The sequence below is a fragment of the Neovison vison genome, chromosome 14 (assembly GCF_020171115.1).
Source record: "Neovison vison isolate M4711 chromosome 14, ASM_NN_V1, whole genome shotgun sequence".
Classification (NCBI taxonomy): domain Eukaryota; kingdom Metazoa; phylum Chordata; class Mammalia; order Carnivora; family Mustelidae; genus Neogale; species Neogale vison.
In genome coordinates this window covers 24,370,704-24,393,636 of record NC_058104.1, presented here as the reverse complement: position 1 = coordinate 24,393,636, position 22,933 = coordinate 24,370,704, and the positions used below count along the sequence as shown (strand labels likewise).

The 22,933-nt window shown below is 53.6% G+C and overlaps 1 protein-coding gene across 6 annotated transcripts in view; it reads right to left on the bottom strand.

Annotated features, from left to right (window-relative positions):
- Positions 1-22,933, bottom strand: part of CLEC16A (C-type lectin domain containing 16A) — a 201,819-nt gene that overhangs the window by 10,074 nt on the left and 168,812 nt on the right. For all 6 annotated transcript variants that reach the window (XR_006382353.1, XM_044234077.1, XM_044234081.1 and 3 more), the window contains one exon: positions 2,996-3,151. Coding sequence is in view for 5 of the 6 variants with exons in the window: in XM_044234077.1 (XP_044090012.1) it covers positions 2,996-3,151 (156 nt within the window). In the remaining variant the exon portion in view is untranslated. The remainder of the gene's footprint in view (positions 1-2,995; positions 3,152-22,933) is intronic.

The window sequence follows — 22,933 nt, the reverse complement described above, 5'->3', positions numbered from 1 at the left end:
ACGGATATTCTGCGGGGTGATTTCAGAAGGTGGACTGTGGTTCTGGAATTACCAAGGCTGGGGCTTGTGTGTGGGCTCCTCCGCTTCCCAGCTGCACTGTCGTGGCCAAGCCCCCGTGTTTTCCACCACAGGGTAAGGTGGAGGGTGGCAAGTCTCAGCAGAGACACGGAAAGCTGGGCCTGTCTCGTCCCCTGATGGATGGCCTCTCTCGTCTGCTTCCCTGACCAAACACCTGCCCGTGCAAAGTGTGGCTTTGAGTGCAGAGAAGCCGCTGGAGCTAATTCTGGCAGCCAAGGGCCTGGCAGCCGCTCTCCCCACTGGGAACTTCCTAGACTTAGCGGCTCTGGAAGGACAGGGATCAGAAAGCTTCTGATTCAGCACTGAGTCCTCCAAAACCACTTGGGAGTACAAGTGGCCCCTTGACTGGGCCACAGCTGTCTTCTGCTGTCCCGGCTGGGTGGGCTGCGGGGAGAGGTCCAGGCCCATCCCACCGCCTCCGGCTGACTGCGGCCGGGCCCCTTGGGCAGAACATCTGGGGAGGAGGCAGTGCGGGGCCAGCCTGTGCCCATCAGAAGCCTGAAAACCGAGCCGCTGCTCCGGGCCGACGTCCCAAAGAGCACCCATCCTGACAAAACCTCCCTTCCAGCACCCACTTCCTGTCCAGCACGGCCCGGGGAGACAGTAGGCGCACGGCGGCCCCACCTGTGTAGGCCTGCCCTTAGGAGGAACATGGATACCTCCGGTGCTGTGCTCCAGGTGGACTCAGGAAGCTGGAGCCCAGCCTGGAAGTTGGCCATTGAGAGGCTAAGGGAATGGGGGCCTTCCCAAGACCTGACACCCCGGCCTGGGACTCCTGTTGCCTGGACAGCGGGCAGCGTGTGGGTTCCGATGCTCTCTCTTTCTAGGATCAGAATCTGGGTCCTCAGTTCAGGATGAAGTGTGGGCTGCCTGGCAGGCCCGCCCTTTGTCAGGGGGTGAGTGATTTCGGTGTCCGTAGAGACTCGGACAGGCAGGCTTTTACTGTCAGGCAGCATAAAAAATGGGGACTCACACGCTTGCCTCTGCAGGCCTGCCGGGGAGGCACGGAACGGGGGCGGGCACTCAGGAGAGCCTGACTGTCACTTAGCGACTGGCGCTGTCAGGCTATGGGACAGTCAATCTCACAGCCCCTGCACTTCTGATGAGGAGGAAGGTCACTGGCACCGAGCAGGGGATGGTGGGGGTAGGGACGGAGGGGCTGAGGGAGGTCAAGGGAAAAGACATTTGCCTCTAGGGGAAGGTGCAGAGCTGAAGCCCCAGGGTCCGCGCTCACGTGAACATGTGCAAACACAGACCTGATTCTGAACGTCGTGGGTCTGGGCTGGTTTCAGTTTTAGGCGAAGAAGTATATGGCTCGTCTGTTTGCTAAGCTATTGTCTGGGCCATTTTAAACGTGAAAGAAAGGCATACATAGCTCCACCGGGAAGAAACCTTCCCCCAAAATGCAATCGTAAGTCTGCGTGAGTTTCGGTGCACACGACACAGATACAGAAACGTGTACATGCAGGCGGCATGAGGGCGCACACACAAGCCCATGAACACAGCCCTGCCCTTCTGTCCCGGAGCCAGCCAGCGGGAGATCAGTCTGCAGAGGAGGGTGGAGGGCTGTTCCCAGCTTCTGGAGAAAGAGCCATCCTAATGTCCCACTGTGGGTCTGGGGCTGGGACCTGCAGGGACACCTGCAGCCAACCTCAGATGGGGCTCCAAAAACGCTCAGACAAGGTGGCCTCCTCCCCTAGGCTGGGGCCAGGAGGGGGAGCGGGGAGGAACAGGTGCCTAGTGGAAGAGGGTTAGGATGACCCTGGAGCCTGAGGTAGATGGATGCTGGCAGGAAGGTGGGGGTTGCCAGGAGCAGGCGGGGGTTAATCCTTCGCTGGGCAATGTGGGAGCTGACAGTCCCGGAGAGGAGAGGGCACTGAAGGAGATCCTGCACTGAGGGAATGAGAGCTGGGGGCCCTCAGTTTCTGGCGCCACCGCTGGGGTTCGTGCCCTGCATGGGGCTCTTATCATGACCCCCCCGATCCGCCACCGAACAAGAGTTTGGTCAGGCGCCCTGAGGCAGGATGGGTCAGAGGTATGGATGGGACCTTGAAGGAACAGCGAAGGACATGGAGGGTTCCCAAATGAGGGTGCAGACCAGAGTCCCTGGGGCCTCCCAAATCAGAGCTGCCAGCGGCCCTTTGGATAAAGGGGGTCATGCTGTTGGGGCATGAAGCTTCGTGCATCCTCAAGCCCATCTCCAACATCCCTGCTTGGGCCCTGCCCCTCTGGCTGCGTTGTAGAGCCATGAGGTTCTCAAAAAAACCCTGGTGCCTTGCACCTGAGGCCTCACCGGGCCCAGTGAGGCGCTTGTGAGTGAGGGGTCATGGCGGCTGAGAACACAGGGGGCACCCCCTCGTCTCCCTGGAGCCTCTCTACTCATGGGGTCTGTCTGCGCAACACTTGCCCTTGCCTGAGGCCCCCGAAGGCAGGACGGGACTCTGGCACGTTCCGACAGACTCTCAAAAGGTATACGTTGGGTCACAGACGATGGACTGCACCACATGTTTACAGAGAAAACTGGTATGTTATGAAGGAAAGAACAAATTAGCAGGGACACAATGCTTCTGCCAGGTTCAAAGCATCTGGTCTGGGAGACCCCTCCTTGTGGAGGTGCTAATGGGGCAGAGGCAGGCTCGGCAGCCGTCCATCCCCTCCAGCTCTGCGGTCAGGGACGGCCTTTCTCGGTGGCGGGCCAGCCTGGAAAAGGAGTGGTCCTCCCCTGCTGGGAGCTAACCCAGCCGGCATGTGGGCAACGCTGCATCAGAACGAACACAGAACCCCGAGCGGCGGAGTCCCCAAACACGGCGGCAAGGAGGAGCTGGGTGGGGGTCAGCGGTCTCGGCCCGGAGCGATCGCAAAGTTCCCCGAAGTCCCCCTGCCACCCCCACCCCGCACCGTGTCACGCGGCCCATACCTGACGGGCTCTGGGTGGCGGAAGGGGTAGACGAGGAGCTGGTGCCCCCAGAGTCACAGTGGCTGGCACTCCCACTGCCGCTGGGGCTCCCGCTGGCGGATGTTGAGGACAGGGACGGCGAGCTGTGCTGGTTTATGCACTGGGCCACGGCAAAGCCTGCAAGACAGGTGGAGACGTGACCAAGGAGGAGGAAACAAGAAGGCCTAGCAGGAGGAGGGCCACACACCCCGATTTCGGGGGAGACGCCACAGGGCAAGCTGCACTTCAAAGGTGGTGCTGGGGACCTTAATGTAATGGCTACACCCCCACCCCCAGCCCAGCCCAGGCCCTCGAAGAGTCCCCAGTTGACCTCGCTGGCCATGGGCCTGACCTGGACACACTTCAAAGCCACTTCAAGGAAGAGGGTGCAGCCAGCCAGAGTGCCGAGGGCCTGGAGCCATAAATCAGAGTGCCTGACTCTGGCTTGGCGAAGCGCTTGCTGTGCCCTTGAACGGGACATGCAGCCTTGGGGCTTCAGAGACATGCTGGTGAAATTCACACACGGACTGGGGACAGCCTCCTAGCAAAATCTTGGGGCCTTCCCTAACGTGCCCGAGTTGACAAAGGCAGGGCCCTGGGCAGGAGGGGAGGGGCCCGCGGGTCTCTCCCTGCCACAGGCTCTGCTTAGCTCTGTGAGGCTCTGGTGGGTTTGGTACGGGAGGAACAAAAGCTCCTGCTTGCAGAGCACCACATGCCCTTGGAGCAACTCTGGGTTCAGAGACGAGGCCCGCCCTTCACAGACGGGTGGGCAAACATGGGCCTGGCTGGGTGGGGGGGCGGTGGCGACCTGTAGCTTCATCCCCCCTTCCAGCTCAGGACAAGTGGGACCCCATACCTGTCCAATGTGGAGGGGCTGTTTTGTATTAATGTTTGCGGGAAGTTATTTCTGTCTCAAGATTAGCTCTTTAAAAGCCAGGTCTTTATTGTTTTATTGTATTTAATTAATTAGAAAATTTTTTTTCTTCTTTTTTTCTTTTTGAGTATCATTGACACGCAACGTGACATTAGTTTCAGGTGTCCCACTTAGCGATTTGTCAAGTTTATACGTTACCCTGTGTTCCCAAAGGTAGCTCCCATCTGTCCCAGGACAACACCATTAGTATGACCGACTCCATTTTTCATGCTCCGCTTTTTATTCCCATGACTTCCTCATTCCTTAACTGGAGGCCTGTATCTCCCTCACCCCCCTCGCCTGGGCAAGCGGGGTCTTCATTTAATACCCCGAGCCAGGCCCTCCAAGTTCTGCAACATAATGGCAAGGGGACGTGAGGCCTTGTGGGAGCGGGGTGGGTATCTTTCGTGGAGGGCAGAACTCCTCTCCCCCAGCTACTGCGGACGGACGTTTGCTCCGCAGGGAGAACAGCAGGACTGACCAGCTGGAGTTCCCAAGAAGAGGCCTTACACGATGTACTGTTAGCGGAGGGGGAGGCTCGAATTAGCTACGGCAAACGTCGAGGCAAATCGGAATACCAGTCGGGAAGATTCCCAGAGGGCGATCAGCCGCAGCCCCAGAGCACCGGCTTTATGGCCGCTTACTTCTTAATCACTTCAAGTGGTAAACCCCCAAGTTTACAAGCTGTTAACTTGACTCGAAAATGAATCACGCCTTAACAAATCAAAATGTCAAGATGGCTTTCCCCCCTCCCGAGCTGCTTATTTACCAGAGCAATGAACACAGGGGCCGCCATGCGTGGTAACAGGGTTGGGACCAAGCCTTTTATGCCTCCGACAACACCCTAGCCGGGACAGACGGATGGCGTGGCTGTCACCAACGTGGTCACCCGCCCCTTCTCGTCTGCCACAAGTCTTCTCCGTCAGGCTCTCCGGAGCCCTGGTTTACTGCTCTAAGACCTCCGGGGCCGGGCGTGTGTTTGAGCCAAGGAGAGGCTGAAAACCGTGGCCAGGAGACTAGCGTGCCTTCATTTGGGGAATGGATGAGGGCCACACCACATACCTTTGGTTTGTGCTGAGAAATAAATAGGAAAAAAAAAAAATCACCAACTTCCGATATCACCTGTTCCTGGGGTCTGGCTGAGAAGAGACGACTAAGCATGTCTTCCCCTTGCTGGCCAACACCCCCCTTTCCTTGCTCCCCACTTTATACTCCTCTCCCTTCCCCCACGGCACTAGGAACCCGGAAAGTCTCAGTGATTTTTTTTTTTTTTTTTGACCAGGTGCCCAGATTCTTCCTGTCATTTCAAGGGGCCCCTTCCCAAGTTGAGGTGGCAGCCACTGTGCTAGCCGGTCTGACAAGTCAGAGGGCCAGGAGGGCTCTCGAAAGAACTCAGCAATGCCTGTGGCCTGTCCACCGGCTCTTGCTTCACCCCGGTGAGGTGGTTCTTAATGAACCAGCTTTGGTGGAGATGCCAAGGGGCTTTCTGGGCACGAGTCAAACACACACGGACTGCCAAGTATTTGTAAACACAGATGAGCCGGAGATCATGGGACAAGAGCACAGACAGAGAGGCCTCCCTGAGATCTTCTCCAGCAGATAAAATTCTTGGCTCTCCCCGAGTGTGTGTCAAAAACAGCCTGTGAAATGTGTAACAAAGGCCATACCATTTTCACGCCATCGGAGTCCACGTCTAGAACTTTAGGCTATGGAAGGCACTGTGAACGGACCCCAGAGTGCATGACACCGATGTTCAAAGCACTGGTGTGTGTACCGGGGAGCTGGAGAGCCCACGTGCCCCGCGGTGGGGGAAAAAGGCCAAATGAATTAGAATATTTCTAGGTGTTGGAATCCTCTGCGGGGGCTTAAAAATGCTGGTGGGGGATTAAGTGCACAGGAAAACGCTTGCGGCAGTAAACGAGAAAAGATTAGAAGAAGCATGTCCCACGTGTCCCAGTTGTTGTAACAAAAAAAGAAAGAAAGAAAGAAAAGGAAAAAGTCAGGCTCTGCCTCCCTCCTTGTGCAGAGTGGACCAGACTGCAGGGATCCGAGCTAAAGTCATGGGAGAACCGGGTGGGTTTTATTACGTGAGTTTTCATTTTAGTTTTTGTGCTTGTCCGAATTTTTTCAAGATTCCTACGATGGTTACTATTTTGTACCAGAAACAGAAGGGAGAATGAAGGCAGGGGCACGAGCTGGACAGGCTCAATCTCTCGGTTCCCTAACACATACCTAGGATCTGTTCTGGTCTCCAGAGCCCTCTCCCCGGGGCTCACAAAGAGCCTCCCCAAAGCTGGGGCCTGGCCTGGCACTCTGGCAGCAGCCCCACCCCCCCATCCCCTGCTTTCCAGGAGTATGGGTTTCACAGAGGGCAGCCCGGGGTCTTCCTGCTGCCCTCTGGCCCCATTCTGCCATTTATTCTGGGAAGATGAACTCATGAGTAACTCTCTGGCATGTGTCAAGCAAGAAATACCACAAAAAGGTCAGCCTTCTATTTTAGGCCCCTTGATAGAGGAGCACTGGGCTGGGAGTCAGAACCCCAAGCCTGGGTCCAAGCTCTGCCCAAATGGCTTTGTGATCTCGGACAAGGCTCCTCTCCTCTACGGGCCTCCACATCTTGATGCGGAAAAAGAAGACAGTTAGTGAGGATCTCTTGGCCTCAATGGCCAATAGTTTTCTTTTTACCTACAAATCTGAATTTGATTTGAACCCTCTGACCTTTATGGGAGGGAGGCAGAGGAGAAATGCACCTTGAGGACACTTTGTATGCACCCCTTCTCTCAGAGAGAATACACGCTAAAGCTTTCCCTGTGAGACTCAGGTTGCTGTGTGGGGTCAGGGTCCAGAGCTGGCCAGCAGCAGCCCAGGGGTTTCACACTATGTTTGTGGACCGTTCATTTTTGGAACGCTCATTTGCACACTGGGAGATTTTTATACTCAAATCTGGACTTCTGGCTTCTTAAAACATAAAAGGATCTGGCATCACTGTGCCCCACTCCCACACATACAGCAACTAGAGAGAGGGAGAGAGCAGACTCCTTCCTCTTCCCACCCTGATTTGCCTGGTGCTCCTAGGTGTTCCAGTTGTGAATGTCTATGCTTAGATTCTTGGTCAAATCCCCACAGTGAGGAAAATTCCCAACCCCAGAGACCTTTTGTGCTGTCTTCCTCTTCAAACCCCACCCCCTAGAATCACCAGCAGGGCATTTCAAGACAGGGACTCCTGCCTAATGGCAAGAACCACTTGCTTTCTGCCTCAGCTGGGCTGTTCCCTTGGTTTGGAATTCTCCTTTGCCTCTTCCGTCTCCATAAATCCCTTCCCCATTCTTGAAGGCTCATGCAGCTCAGGGTCAGCTTGGGCCAAGAACTTCTGCGCCAGGACAGTGACTCCTTCTCACCTCTGTGCTCCAGCAGCCTGCCTGTCCACTGTAAGGAAGCTGGCCTTCCCACGGAGGGCGAAGGAAACTTTACCGCAAAGATGCTTTAGTGGTCTGTACAACAACTTTCCTTACTTGAACAGCTAACACCTGGGATCCTCTGGGGTTGAGAGGGGTCTGGACAGTGTTTCTGAAACTATGAGCTGTCTCCCAATACCTATACTCCCCTTTGTCTCATTACAGGCCCTGGAAGCTAGGCATGGCCAAGTGGCGAGCTTGTAGACAAGGACACAGAAATGGAAGTGGCATGCTGGGTTACCAGGAAGGCGTCTTAAAAGGAAAGGGGTATGCATTCCTCCATTGTGCTTCCTGAAACATGGATGTGATGGCTGGAAATCCAGCAGCTATCCTGGACCACAGGAGTCACGTATTAGGGATGGCAGAGCATGGAGCAGATAGAGGCTTGGGTCCCTCATGCTTTGTGGAGCACCTGACGACCTTCATCCAAGCTTCCTCTACTTGGAGAGGGAAATGAACATCTCTTTTGGGTTTTTCTTTACTGTGTAGTTGAACTTGATCTTAATGGACAGTTGCAAAAAAGCTTTGGTAAAGTAGGAATGTGAGCTGAGCTCTGTGGGGACAGGGACTGGCAGGTCTCCACAGCTGGTTTAAGGAAAGTTATCCTGCACTTTCTGGGGGGATTCTGGGAGGGGTGGAGTGCGGAGAAAGAAGGAAAGGGGCAACTGAGATGGGAGAGACAGCCTTCCTCAACCCCCACCCCCAAATCGTTAGGAAATGCTCCTTCAACTCTTTCCTTGTGTGGTGAAAGTGGACTTTTTAGGGGGAAACCAGGGAAGGGACTGAGTTTCCGTCTGGGTTCCCACCAGGCCATTCAGAGATGATGCACAAGGGCCAAGACCCAAAAATAGTGGGGCCTGCGAGAAACCAGAGGGTGGGAAGGCTTGCCTGTGTGCGGCAGAACTGGGGGGTTTGACCCAAAGGTTTCTTAAGTCTCTGAGGGGCAGGGAGGCCCAGCTGACATCTGTCCTCTGCCCAGAGCTTGTGCTGTGTGGCACACTGGAATTCCTCTGAGGACATCGGTTCCAGAAAGGATCTGATTTTACTTCGCAAACCCACCATGCCACGGGTACGGAGTACTGACAGCCACCAAAACACGAACGAAATGACGAGAGTCCAACAACGAAATGCGGCTGGAAACTGAAAATTCACAGCAGAACAGTCCCCAGCGACGGGAAGCAGACATCACTGTTTGGCTCTGTGCTTCCTGGGAGCAAAGACCTCAAGGAAAACTGTCCCGAGTGACCTCGTTCTCATGACATGCTGTCCCTACACCCTCCTGGAAGACGCAGCTGCACGCCCGGAGATGGGGCCCTAATCTGGAAACAAGGCCATCTCTCTGCGCTCTGCAAATGCTTTTTTCTGGGCAGCGAAACTCTCATTTATACACGAGCTAAAAATGGAACTGTCTTGGCTCCAGGGTGCCCTACCGGGGATGGGCTTCTCTGGCTTTTCCAGAACCCTCTACAGATCCGCCCTCTGAACATTACAGAGACAGCAAGCAGTTACCAGGAAGGCTGAGCCCCGTGGGCTGCAGAGCTGAGCACCACAGGGCCGGTAAGGTCGGCGAACAAGGTGAGGCCCCGAGCGAAGGGAGGGCGGCCTTGCCAGTCTGCCATCTGCTTTCCCTTATTTGGTTCAGACGCAGGCACTCTGAAACAGTTCCCTTCTGTCAGGAAAATAAACACGGCCCATGGACATTCGGCCTCTGTGTCAGGCGGACGGAAGACACTGGTCAAGAGCCTGGAGCAGGCAGGTCGGCCGCTGCCTGAGAGCAAGGGCCTGCATGTGGCCACAGTTTCCTGTTCTGCCTGAGAAGCTGGATATCCGGATTGTAAGGGAAACTGCCTGATTTTTAAAACTGCTGGCCACTTAATTCACATTCTACTTTCTGCCCGAGAGGCTGGGCACCCGAGGCCGGCCAACCCCAGCGCGTCTCCTGTCTGCAGGGGCCACGAGTGCATGGCCCCTGCTGCAGGCGGACGGTGGGCTGTTGGCGTCCAGGCCTCGGGGCCCAGCAAGGGACGCATGGCCTCGGCATCTCAAGTACGTGGCTCTGAGCTGCCTCGGTCTCCTGTGGCTGTGCTTCCGGGGATCCCGGGTTTTAAGAGCGCTCTTTCAGGCAAAAGCTCTAAGATGTCGAGGCGAGAACCGCCTCTTAGCAAAAGCCCACATTCATTTGGGCTCCTGCCACACTGAAAAGCCGGGACAAAGCCCGCTGAGGGCTGCTGAGGCAGGAAAAGAACCTGGGCCTCTTCTGCAATCTCTAGTGTAAGTGTGGCCTGTGGGGCAAAGGTGCCCTGCCCGAGCTTGCCTTGTGTTGGCAAACTCACAGCGCCCACTGCCGCTCAGGTTTTCCCGATGCCGTGTTCCGGCTTCCTCACCACCCCGGCGCTGCCTGGAAGCAGAAATCAATATGCCTTGTGACCTCAGGCACGGAACCGAAGATGGCAGGAGCGGCCTCGGCCTAATGCCTCCTCGATGGCTCCTTCCCCAGCTCTGCCCTTTCCCCTCCCAGGGCCGTCAGCCAGGTCCCAGGGTGGGAGAAGGGTCAGTGGGGCTGACTTTGGAGCCTCAGCCTGCGGAAACCGGGACAGACTGCAGTCTCCAGGGCCCACAGGTCACGTGGAGCTCCCGCATCCACGCTCTGGACTCAAGAGTCTGACTCTGAAGCCTGCCCCCCCAAGCAAAAGCACAACGATGCCCCCAGGCTGTGGGGGCCAGAGGCCATGGCGTCGGAGGCTACACTGGAAACGCCAAATTACCCACCAACTCTTCAAAGAGCATGTGCGTGGGGGGCTAAGAGGGCAGGCTTCAGGTTCGAGCCCCACAACAGGCCAGGCCTGGGTGCTCATCCAGGCCTCCCCTGAGGAATTCACACAAAAATGAAAGAATCTACCAACACGCGTGCAGGACCCCTGGGGGTGGTCCCCCACAATCCCTTCCCCTACTGCTAGGACTCTGAGGTTCTGGTGAACCAGAAGGTGGAACGCTCCGGAACCTGCACAGAGACCCTTCCAGTTTCCCTTTCTGGGGAGCCACATAGGAGGTGGTGTTTTCAGGGGGTGTGCACAAAACTCTGGGCCTCAGTGGCCATCTACAGGCTTCCCCCGAAGGGGCTGCTGGAAGCCGTTTCTGATTTTCTTCATGTGCATGTCTCGTCTCAGCCGGTGCCGGGGATGGGGGTGCAAATCAGGCACTTGGGAAAGGGGGCGTTTCTAACGCCTCCCTTGGCCAGGCCTGGGCAATCTCCCCCCATCTACCTACCCCTAGATCATGGACGGGCTGCACCTCAAAATGCTTAAAGGCTTTTATTTCAGGTCGCTTTTAAAGGGAAAACACATCCAACATACAAAATAGCTGAAAACTTGCAGCATCTCTTAGCCTAAAGCTCTTAATCCATGGACAAATCCTCTTGGATTTTAAGGACTATACTTGAAAACCTGCAGAAGAGAAAAAATGGTCTTTCAGTATCTTGCTTTCCTCTGGGGCCATCTCTGTCCCAGCTTTGCCCCTCCAATGTGCCTGCTCCAGGGGGAGGCCTGCCCGAGAGGGGCTGCTACCTGTGGGAGCGCCAAGGCCTCCGGGTCCCTCTGGCAGCCAGGGTGCAGCCGGGCGGCGTGGACAGCAGCACGGCACCCACCTGCTGCCCCGATCACGGGTCCCTCTCCGGGCCACGGAGGCTCAGCAGCAGGTGGGGGTCAAGGTGGACTAGGTCTCCGAGGATCGCTTCTGGTGGCATCGCCTAGCTCTGCCGGGACCTGGGCGTCATTCCCGAGGCCCGGGCCCCTGCCTTGCCCAGCCCCTGCCCTTTCTGGGGGCATTACCGTCTGTACATTAGTAAGCACAGAGCTCCACAACAGTCTCTCAGCAAAGGCACTAGAAAGCTCAGCAGTGGCCATCTTGGCTGCCCCTCTGCTGAGGCAGGAAACAAGGCTGAAAGAGCAGCGAGAGGGAGGCAGGTTAAACAGCTGTTAGGGCACAAGGGTCACCAACCCCAGACTCCTGTGGTCCTAGCACCCAAGGGGGCAGAATCTGGGACCACTGGCCCGGAGCAGGCTGGGGTGGGTGGGCTACAGTCTTGCCTGTAAAGGACACCTCCCCCCCCAACACTCCCCACCCAGAGGTTCTTGCCAGCTTTTGGATCTCTTGGTCCTTTCTGGTGAGTTTCTCACCAGAAACTCCGTGCCCGCCTTATGTGTTCTTCAAAGTGGCAGTGTGCAAAGGGGCCAGGGAATCAGTTCTGATCTTCAGCAGAAGGCATATGCGGTAGGCGCACACTTAACATGCTCCTGGAGCAGAGCCGTGCACCTGTGGTTGCCAGGTCTTGGGCTCTACAGAGTAGGGTGGTTAACCTTTTTTCTTTTCTTGTTTTTTTTTAAGATTTTATTTATTTATTTGACAGAGAGAGAGAGAGAGAGAGAAAGGAAGAGCGAGTGCACGCAAGCAAGGGGAACAACAGGCAGAGGGAGAGGGAGAAACAGGCTCCCTGCTAAGCAGGGAGCCAGATGTGGGGCTTGATCCCAATACCCTGGGACCATGACCCAAGCTGAAGGCGGATGCTTAACTGACTGAGCCACCCAGGCACCGCTGGGGATGGTTAGCTTCTGCAGCTGGGCCACGTCACCGAAGCCTCTCCTACTGTGTGTTTTAACAGACTGGGGGCAGGCCAGACCAACAGATGATGACATTCTATGACACATCCTCTACAAAAAGAACTGGAGATACTATCTGGAACTACGTGAGTCAGATAGAATCAGGGAGTATGTGCAGAGCCGCACAAAGATCGTGATGAATGCTAGCCCAGAACAAGTTTCAAAAGCCCTAGCTGAGGTCCTCGAGGAGATAGGACTCTGTCACCTTCTGTCACAGCAGCCCGGCAGAACAAGGCAATCAGGCAGCTGTAACCCCGGCTCTGCCACCTCTAAGGGAGGAGGCTTGAGAAGGGCACATGTGTAGCTCTGGGCCTGTAGTTCCCACCCTCTCTGGGCACGGGCGACCAAGGTGAAGAAAGTGCGTGGGGGTGGTGGTGGGGACGGTCAGACCACCCCATGTGGGCATGTGGACCACAAGGGACCCATTCACGCTGCAAGCCGGTGTATGCCCATGTGTCAAGGGGGTGACCATGGCTCCCTTCACACGGCAGTGAGGCCTGAGGGAGGTGCAGAGTGGAAGCTTCGGTTAGCCAGCTGTTTTAATTATTTAACCGGCACGTGTGGTCCCTGGCACTTGGGTCCAATGAGGCAAGAACTGGGGATTTTCATTTTTATGTGTCTCGACACATGCGGGTATGTGGGAGAAGAAACGGCTAAACGCAAAGCAAGATTCTTTCTAGTGTGAGCGCTTTTGTGCTAAGGAGTTCATAGAGACGAAAGGCGAAATTGAAGGGATTTACATGCAAACAGTATAGGAGGGGGGGCCTGGGCGTCTCACTCAGGTCGGAGTCTAACCCTTGATCTCAAGAGTTGTGAGTTTAAGCTCTGCCCTGGGGCTCCAAGCTGGGTGTGGAGCCTACTTCGAAACAAAACAAAACAAAATAAAACAAAACAACAGTATATGAGAAGGCGGTGCTTTTGTTACCTGTTACAATCAGCTCAAGAATGTGTTTTATGAGTTTCTTGGCTAGGGGGTTGAATGTACTGCATGGAACCCAAATGAAAGCGTTCTTCTTAAAGACGTGCACTGGGACAGACTCACGGAGGAAGGGGGAGGTGACAGCCAGCTGTGCATTCAAACAAGTAGCTCTCCCTAGGTCTTCCATGCTCAGGCCCCAATGCGTCCTGTGTGTGTCTATGTGCACCTCCGTGTGTCTGCACACACGAGTGCTCCCCTCTCCAGTTTAGTCTGGTGTTTTCATTTCCAGAAGGCATCGCTTCAACGACTTGCTTGGAAATGATGCTGGCACTGAAGGAGGTGTGTGTCTTCTTGATGGAAAGCCCCCGACGAGGGGGTTTGTGAGGCCTTGGAGAGGCTTCTCAGATGGGCCCCGGTGCCCTCTGTGTTCCCTTTGTGCTTTCTTGCAAATGCTAAGCTAATGTGTTTGACGCTGAAATCACCCGGCTGTTCTACGTTTGTAGTTTTCACTTATTATGTTTTTTTAGTATTATTAATATTTCATCATAAAAGTATTGATTTCCTTTAACTAAGAGACTTTAAAGTTTGCTGCATCCTTAAGCATGATTTTATTATGTCTTGGGGCCAAATGTTTTTTCCTCCCCCTACCCCAAAGGAATGCTTTTCCTTTTATATAATGTGTGTCAGGAAGAGAAAAGGAATTGATTCACAGAATTCTGCCTTATAGGCAACTTTTAAGGAACAGATCTAGGAGGAAGACTGGACAGACCTCTCCTAAACATGCCCACGGGATCGCACTGTTAAGCTTTTTCCTCTTTTAGGGGTAAGAGCCAAAGCACAAAATTTGTATCAAAATATGAGACAGCTCAAAAAAAAAAAAAAAAAAAAAAAAGAGACAGCTCTAAGAGAACCCAGTATGGGACAATTAAGACAACTCCAGACACGACCTCAAAGCTTAAAACTCCTTGCAAGCGCCCTGGGATTCATCAAAGCCTCGGTTTTCACACTGTTTTCCCTCTGCCTCCCTTTCAGAAAGCCTATAGAAAGCAAGAAGACATACTGCCGGGTTGGGGCTGCCTCAAAGAGGCTCTGCTTTCCTCCCCATCCAGAGCACCAGGGTCAGAGGCTGGCCGCAGAGACCGGCAAAGGGCACCCAGTTTTGCAGAACCTGTCCAGGAAGCAGGCCCAGGGCAGTAACTGGCAGGCCAAATGGAGTGCTCCGAAATGTTTAAATATTGAACATCCTTTTTCTTCTCCTTCCTCCACATTTATTATTAACTTGGACCCACATCACGGTGTATGTTGACTTCATTTCTTCCCAAGAATCCATGACCCAGTGGACAAAGCTCGGGGCTGGCGAGTGGGGGCAGGGCTGAGATTTGGGTTTTTTTCTTTCATACCCTCGCTGGAAATCCTTTACGGTCAGCTTGTTTTTAGAGCCATGAATTCCTGGAAACGTCTCAGCCTTTCAATGACCCCCGGCGCCCGAATGCAGATGATTAGTGCCCCAAATATTGACAGACCGGACTTTTTTCCCCTTCCCAACAAGGGAGCGGTGTCGGTGCGAGGCCACGTGGGGAGATGCTGTGGCCACCGGACCGGGGAGGTTGTGCAAACGTCATGCAGACAGGCGTTCTATTGTTCTCTCGCGGTCCCTCAGCCTTGCCCAGGTCGCAACAGTGCCCACGGTGCCAATGTCAGAAGTGCCCTTTTTTTTTTTTAAAACAGAAAGACCCCCAAAACCCCAAGAACTCTGTCTACAGCTACCAGATGTCCTCTGCTCAGTCCTGACACACAGGAGGAGGCTGGGGGTGACCCTGCTCTGACACACGAGGCACACTGGATGTCAGCAGCCTGGGCGAGCAGCCAGCAAACTCAGAGCCGGGCCCCGCATCACTCCTTGTGAAGAGGAACCTTTGGGTTTGGAAACATAAACCTCAAGCCTCTCCAACACACAAGGCAGCACCATTTCTTGGGAACAAGAAAGGGGGGTGGCCAGGGTGAAGCATCTATCATGCCCAGGAAGGAAGCGGCCATCCTCCTGCCCAGAGGACGCCTTTCTCTGGCCCTGCCAGCAGGGTAAGCTGGTGGTAAGCATTCGTTTTTTTTTTTTTTCCTGGGCTTTTATCGGTTCAAGGGAAATTGTCCCAAATGACCAGCCTCAGGCTTCCACTTTCTTTTAAAAGACCGTACTACATTGGAGATCGATGTTTTCCCCTGAAATGCTGGCTAAATTTATCCTTCCCTGCATCTACTCTCTGGTCTCTGCAGTAAGCTGGCAGGCCACGTGGGCCCGGCCTTGCTGAGGGAACTGTCTATCTTGTACAACACTCGCTCCTTGACGCCGGGAGGGCACAAGCACGGAGCCCCGGCCGGTCCTTTTGTTCGCCGAGCATACCGAATTCTCAGTTCTCCTCCAGATTCCTCTGCCGCCTCATTCTCTCAAGTCCTGAACTCTTTACCCGGTCCCAGCTCTCACCACCTGCCCTGAAAAGCCAGTGGGGTGGCTGGCTTGGACCGGCTCTTAAGAACCCCCTCCCTGGCTGTCCCCCGTCCCCCCCGCCCCCCACCAAAGTGGCTGAGGGCTCACTATTTGATTGTCTTTCGAAGTTGTGGGATGATGTAGCTGCCGTGGGCTTCACGGACTGAACTAAAGCAGAGAACTTACTTCTGTCTCCTGCTCTGGCTTGGCAAGCCGCCCTGTGAGTGAAATTTCACTGATTGATTTAATGCCCGATGCCCAGAAAGCCCAGGATTTCTGAAATCTTTATTCGTATATGCAGCTGCAAGAGAACATGCCCTAAACAGACACTTGGAGCTACGGCTTCTGTGGTGCTGTTAACCCGTGGACTCTCTCTTTGGCAGGAATAAGAGATAAGATAAAAATGAACCCGGGGAGAAAGAAAGCACGTGCCCCTGCTGCGGGCCCGTGGGGAGGAATTCTGTCTTGAAGCGCCAAGCAGGCTGGTGTTTCTGGAGGGCCCCACTGAATCAGAGGGCGGGGTGGGGTGCAGGTGTGGTCAGTCGGATATCCCCCACCCCACTCTGCTTTCTGGAAAGCAACCTGGCAAGATGCTATCAAGAGCCTTAGATACGGGCATTCTTGCTGATCCCGAGAAGTGGTTTCCAAAGAAATAACGGGAACCATGGACCAAGACTTCTGTGCATGGGTGCTCACCACAGGTGAGGCATATAATGCAGCAGGAATGGGTAAGAAGGCAACAGAAGTGGCCTGGCAAAGCAAATTTTGGTGAAACTCCAGACTATTAAGAGTTGAACCATGTTTCCCCCCAAATTCTAATGTGGAAGTAACCCCCTAGTACCTCAGAACATCACTTTACTTGGGAACAAGGTCGTTCTGTGGACGGAAGCCGTGGAAATGAGGTCATGGGGGTGGGGCCAGAATCCAGTGTCAGCAGTGTCCTTATCTGAAGGGGAAATGCAGACACCAAGGCCTGCGGTGACGCGGGGGTGGGTGGTGGTAGTGGTCCATGGGAAGATGAAGGCACAGATTGGGGTCATGTTTGGACAAGCCAAGGAATCACAGGACTGCCGGCAAACCACCGACGCTAGGAGAGAGGCACGGCTCCTCCAGACCTCCTTCAGAAAGAGTCAACCCTGCCGACACCAGATTCCAAAACAGTGAGACAATACATCCCTGTTGTCCAGGCTACTATGTCCCCGGCACTTAGTGACGGCAGCTGTGAGAAGCCAATACTCAGACCAAGGATGTCCACTGCAGTGCAGTCGGGGACACTGAAAACCTAGAAATGGAACAGATGCTCGGCCCAAGACACCCATGCACACACACACTATGGAATACCACACAGCCCCGAAAAGGAATGAGTGAAACCTGTACCCCTTAACACAGGAGGATTTTTACTTACAGTGGTGTCTGAAAATCAGGCTGCAGAAGGATATTCAGAATTCGAATTCTGTGTAGGTTAAAAAGGGGAGGGCACAGCCCAAACCATGAGACAATTACAGATCCATGACCCCTTCTCCTAAACCTTTGAGGCTAGAAATGCCTTAGAATTAGTCTTTAGGGACGCCTGGGTGGCTCAGTTGGTTAAGCAGCTGCCTTTGGCTCAGGTCATGATCCCAGCATCCTGGGATCGAGTCCCACATCGGGCTCCTTGCTCGGCAGGGAGCCTGCTTCTCCCTCTGCCTCTGCCTGCCATTCTGTCTGCCTGTGCTTGCGCGCTCTCCCTCTCTCTCTCTGACAAATAAATAAAATCTTAAAAAAAAAAAGAATTTAGTCTTTAAGGCTGAAAAGGCCCTGTGGCGCGCACACACGCATATTAAGGCACACCCTCAGCTGGTCTCTGGCAGCTAAAACCCAAAATATTGCATTTCTGCAGGACGACAACGACGACAACGACCCACATATACTCACAATAAATGGCATCTACAGCTCTTACAAATGGCCTACAAATAGTGCAGGGCAGGGTCTGCCACCAAGTGAGTTACGAAAAATCTTTTCGTTTTCAGTGTTGCTTGGATTTCAGAATTGCGGAGAAGGGGGCTGTGGCCCCTTCCTGTCTGCTGGTTGTGGGCACGTAGAGAGAACGGAACGGCACACAAAAGGATCTGGAAGGAAAGAAGCCAAAGCATCGAATGTCTGGGGAAGGGAGAGAATATGAAAGAGTACTCCTCTGAGGGGACTTAAATCCCATTTGTGATTTTTTTTTTTAAACTTTTACTTTTTTTTTTTTTTAAGTTTTAATTTATTTATTTGACAGAGTCACAAGTAGGCAGAGAGGAGGAAGCAGGCTCCCTGCTGAGCAGAGAGCCTGATGTGGGGCTCGATCCCAGGACCCTGGGATCATGACCTGAGCCCAAGGCAGAGGCTTAACCCACTGAGCCACCCAGGCACCCCTTAACTTTTACTTTTTAAAATGAAGAATCAACTCATGTATTTCTTCAGTGACTAAAAAAATTAGGGAAAAGAGAGAAGACACAGATGAGAAGAAAGCAGAAATATTAACAATGCTTTTCTCTGGGGTGGGTGGGGAGGACTGTAGTGCTTTTTTTTTTTTTTTTTTTCTGGTACCTTCCCAGTTTCTATTCTTAAGCTTCTACATTTGGGCACGAGAGCGCAAGGATGAAGAGAGTGGGCCCGTGGTGATGGCGGGACAGCTGACTGGTGACCGGTCCTGTCCCTCCCTGTCGTCATCAGCTCATCCCCCAGGGCCCTGGTCACCTCACAGGGCGGCTCTTGAACTGGCTGCCACAGCCACGCCGGGCTGCTCCTGCTCCCAGACTCCAGCCTCCATCACCATGAGATATGGCCCTTTCCCAGGGCGCTGCTCACACTGGCCACTTTGATTCATCATCTCTCTTACTCTCTCTGTCCTTTATTTTTCTGCCCTCATTGGCCTTTGATTGCTTTTCGGGAGTTTATCATATTGAACTTTTATCCCTTTCCAGGAAACCCTATTCTTTTTTTCTTCCCTTTCACAATTAATAAATAATCGTGAGAGCACTTCTTTGGACAGAGCATATCCTGCCTCCTGAACAGAGCGGCTGGAGCGTTTCTTTTGGGCTCCTCTGGGCCTGTGAAGGGCATATCACCTGTCACAGGGAAAGAGCATTTTGGTCTGTCGCCGTGCTGTGGGGGAGGGTGCCAGTGGTGTTCTCAGTGTGGGAGCCGCTCCAGCCCTCCAGGACCAGGACTGCTGGACTTTCCCAGCTATCCCAGGGAGGGGCCAGGCAGGACTGGCTGGTGCTGGCTGGGGTACTGAGCGCTGGGGTATGGACAGGGAAACACAGGGACAGGATAAGAGTTATACAGTGTGAGCTTTGGAGACAGACAGATGGGTTCAAATCCCAGCCTCCTGCTGCTGGCCTGTGTTGCTGTGAGCTTCCGTTTCCCTGGGAACAATAGGTAGACAGTAATCCCTACTTCACGCACCATCACGCCTAGTGCTGGGACCGATCCGTAGCAACGGGCCAATCCGCAGCAACGGGCCGATCCGCAGCAGCGGGCACTGCTAAGCGGTAGCTTGAGCCATGGCTCTGAGCCTTTCTCTTCACACAACCTCATCAGTTTCTACCACGCAAGAAGAGGAGCGCAACTGGCCTTAATCATCTCTAAGAAGGAACACGGAGCCTTTGGGATCACATTTTTTTTTTTTTAATCACTGCAGTGAGCTGGACAGAGCGGCCGGCACATCACCTAAACTCCTGGTGCCAAGAGGGGACTCCCGGAGCGACAAACAGGTGTTGTTCACCTGTTTCCCGTCTCAACTCCACAACACAAATCGCTTGCCCTCTTCAGAGGTTTTCATTCAACAAATGCTCAGAGCAGCGATTTTCAATGCCTACTTTCTTTCCCAGAAGCCTTGCTTCTGAGGTCAGACCACAATCAACAGAGACTTCTGGAAAGGTATGAAATGCAAACTTATCTCATAATTTACAGGAAAGGAAAGGGAACAGGAGATTATTTTACCAGTAAGAACAGAGCCTTTTCTTCAAAGTCAGAAAATAAATGGAAAAAAAGGCACATTTTAGGGAAGAGGAAGGGTGCCAGGTAAGTCTGCATTGCATCAAGGTTTCCAGATTATTCCTGTGTTGCGGGTTCCAACTTTTTTTTCCTCCCACATCTGGACGGCTTTAAGGAAAATGCTGCACAAACTGGACTATGTTATGATCAAAATAAGATACAAATGAGATAATCTGGTCTTTAGAAAAAGATGACAGCTTTGTGACAGTCTGACTAGTTTAGAACTGTTTTTAAACACAGAACAGCTTTTGGGGCACCTGGGCGGCTCAGCTGGTTGCACATCTCTCTTTGTTTTAGGCCACGATTTCGGGGTCCTGGGATTAAGCCCCACACTGGGATCCCTGCTAGGCAGGTAGTCTGCTTCTCCCTCTCTCTCCGTACCTTCCCCTGCTCATGCTCGCTCTCAAATAAATAAAATCTTAAAAACAAACAAACAAATACCCAACAGCTTTCTCAAGATACACGTCACATCCAATATAATCTATGGATTTAAAAGGGTACAATCTGATGGTTTTTAGTCTATTCACAGAACTGTGCATCCATCACAACAATCAATTTTAGAGCACTTTCGACCCCCTTCTAACTAGTTGTGATTTTAACTTGCAGTGGGGGCTACAAACACATTTATCCCCAGTTACACTAATGAGTCCAGAACCTGGTCTTTTAAACCTCCCACTCCGGGGGGTGCCTGGGTGGCTCAGTGGGTTAAAGCCTCTGCCTTCGGCTCAGGTCATGATCCCAGGGTCCTGGGATCTAGCCCTGCATCGGCCTCTCTGCTCAGCAGGGAGCCTGCTTCTTCCTCTCCCTCTGCCTGCTTCTCTGCCTACTTGTGATCTCTGTCAAATAAATAAATAAAATCTTAAAAAAAAAACCAAACAACAAAAATAACCTCCCACTCCAGACTCTACCATTTGTTCTCCTGCACATGGCATTAAACACTTTGTTTTTCACATCCGGCCTGAGCTGGAACTTCTATTCCAAAAGAATTCATCAGAAACACATCCTGGGTCAAATTCTTCCTTCCACGCTCTTTGCTCACACGGAAAGAGACCTGGGTCATTGCTGGGAATGCTGGGCTGAACCCCTTCCTAGGAAACAGGACTGGGCTCTGTGCCCCACTTAGCTGGCCAGGGAGGAAAGTGACAGCAAAGGAGAATTCTGTGTACAGACTTGTGGCAGGTTATCACCTGGAGAGCGATGTTTTCATTCCTTGGGGATCTGGGCAGCCTGTGGGCCCAGGTATCGAAGTCCATCTGTGTGCTCTCCTGTCTGGGATGGATTCCTGCCCAGCCTGGCTCCTTTCACTTCCTCCCAGGCCAACAACCCTTCCTCAAGACATGCTTTTCCGGACTTCTTGTCCAGGTCAGATCCCTTTGTGGTATACGTCCCCGCTCTCAGCTGGTTTCTTCAAGGCCCTGATCATGGTTGACATCTATGGCATCCACAGGACCTAGGAGCTCCAAAGGGACTAGTGTGTTCAGCATACACCCAGAGTCCCCAGTGAACAATGGTGAACACATAAAGGGGGTACTGAAGATCTATTGGTTCCATCCATCAATCTCTCTCTCTCTTCCTCTCTATCTACCCACCCATTCAACAACCATCCACCTCCCTACCCACCCATCCAGTACTTTCCAAGAACCATCTCTATGGCACACCTCCCACTGCCGCTCCGACGAGAGCTGGGCATTTGGCAGAAAACAAAAGAAAGCCTCTGCTCTCTTGCAGCTTGAAGTTCAATGATGGGTTGGGGAAGGACAGGGCGTGGGGTGAGCCGACAATGAAGAAATGTAGAATATTGGGAGGAAAGGAGTGCTATGAAGAGAACTGAGCAGGACAGCGGCATCTGGGGTGCCAGGAAGGCGGGGTGGGGGGGGGCAGGGGCTGTGAGTTATGCGATGGTCAGAAAGAGCCCGGAGATGGAAAGCTCTGCTAACAACTGTAAGGCAGTGAAGACAGAGCCACACGGGAACCTGGGATGAGAACGCTCAGTGCAGGGACTGGAAGGCGGGCAGGCTGGGCTACAACAAGGCTCAGCGGAGGGGGGCTCCTGTGGCTGCCCTGGAGTTGGCCAGGGGGGCAGTGGGAAGACGTGAGGTCCTGAGGATCTAGACTGTGTGGGATCTTCGGGGCCACCATAAGGAATTGGGCTTTCATTCTGAATGAAAAGGGATCCAGTGACGGATTTAAGCAGAAGACACGCATAATCTGGCTTATACCCGAAAAGGACTTTTTAGCTACGGCGCTGGGAGCAGACTGAACTCTTCAGAGGCCTGGGTGTGTGGGTTTGGGGATGGAGAGGTGGGCGGAGTTTGGCAGGTGATCAGGACAATTCTGAAGACCAAGGTCAGGAGTCAGAAACAACATCCTGCAGACCAAATCCCAAATCCAGCAGTGGGCCTGTTTCTCTAAGTGACGTTTTACTAGATGGCGTCACACCTGCTCATTTACATATTACCAGGGGCTGTTTGGCTGCACTGGTAGAGACAGTGAGACTGTGATAAGCAGCACTAGGCCAGTGAAGCCTAAAATATTGACAACCGGGCCCTTTAAGAAAAGTGAGCCAATCCCAGCCTAGCAGATGGGGTACAGTGGTGGGAGGGACTGGATCCTGACCGCGTTTTGCAGGTGCACTAATAGGCCTGGTGAGCTTTGGCCCTGGAGCGGAGGAACGCTTGGGTCTCCAGCTGCTGCTTCTTTCCAACTAAGTGTAAGTCATCCCATCCCATGGGCAGGTGGGCTGGAGCCGGCCCCTGTGAATGACCCTGTCTTCCGGCTGCCAGGCTGGTGTGTGGTCAGTTTCGAGGGCAGCCTTTAGCGCCAGCACCCTCCTGCCCCAACTTGAAGCCCCTCAGCACTGCCCCCTGGGCTCCTCCACAAATCAAGACAGTCGACCTTGCACGGGAGTTCACTTGCACATGGCCTCATCTCCTGCTGCCTCCTGTCCCACACATCTCAGGCCGCTTGCAGGACCCACATGCATACCATGGTGTGCACAGCCCAGAGCCTGCCCTCATTTGCTTGGGACACCCCCTGTTTAACCTGGCCCATCCGTCAAGATCTTCTTCTGGAATCTCCTTGCCCTCCAGTTCTGGTTGGACTGACGTCCCTGTCCCGGGCTCCCACACCATTATGGCAGGGATCAGACTGCGTAGGCGTGGTCTTCCCCAGGATATCAGGAACTCTGGGAAGGCAAGGCCCATCCAGAACCTTCTACTCCCCAGTTCTTGGCAGAGCATGGCGTAAACCTATGCCCATGATAGGTGTCCTGAAAGCATGCTGAGCATTGGTCTCTTCTGACACTGGGCCCAGGGGACCAGACAGATGTGCTCCCAAGCCCTGAATGTCCCAATACTCCAAACTCACTAAGGAGGAACTGCTCCGATGGAGGAGAGAGCCTATCCAAGCATGACCCCAGTCCACCAGGCTGTCCATCCATCTCTGGGCCATAGTTGACAGGGCTGCTTACAGGA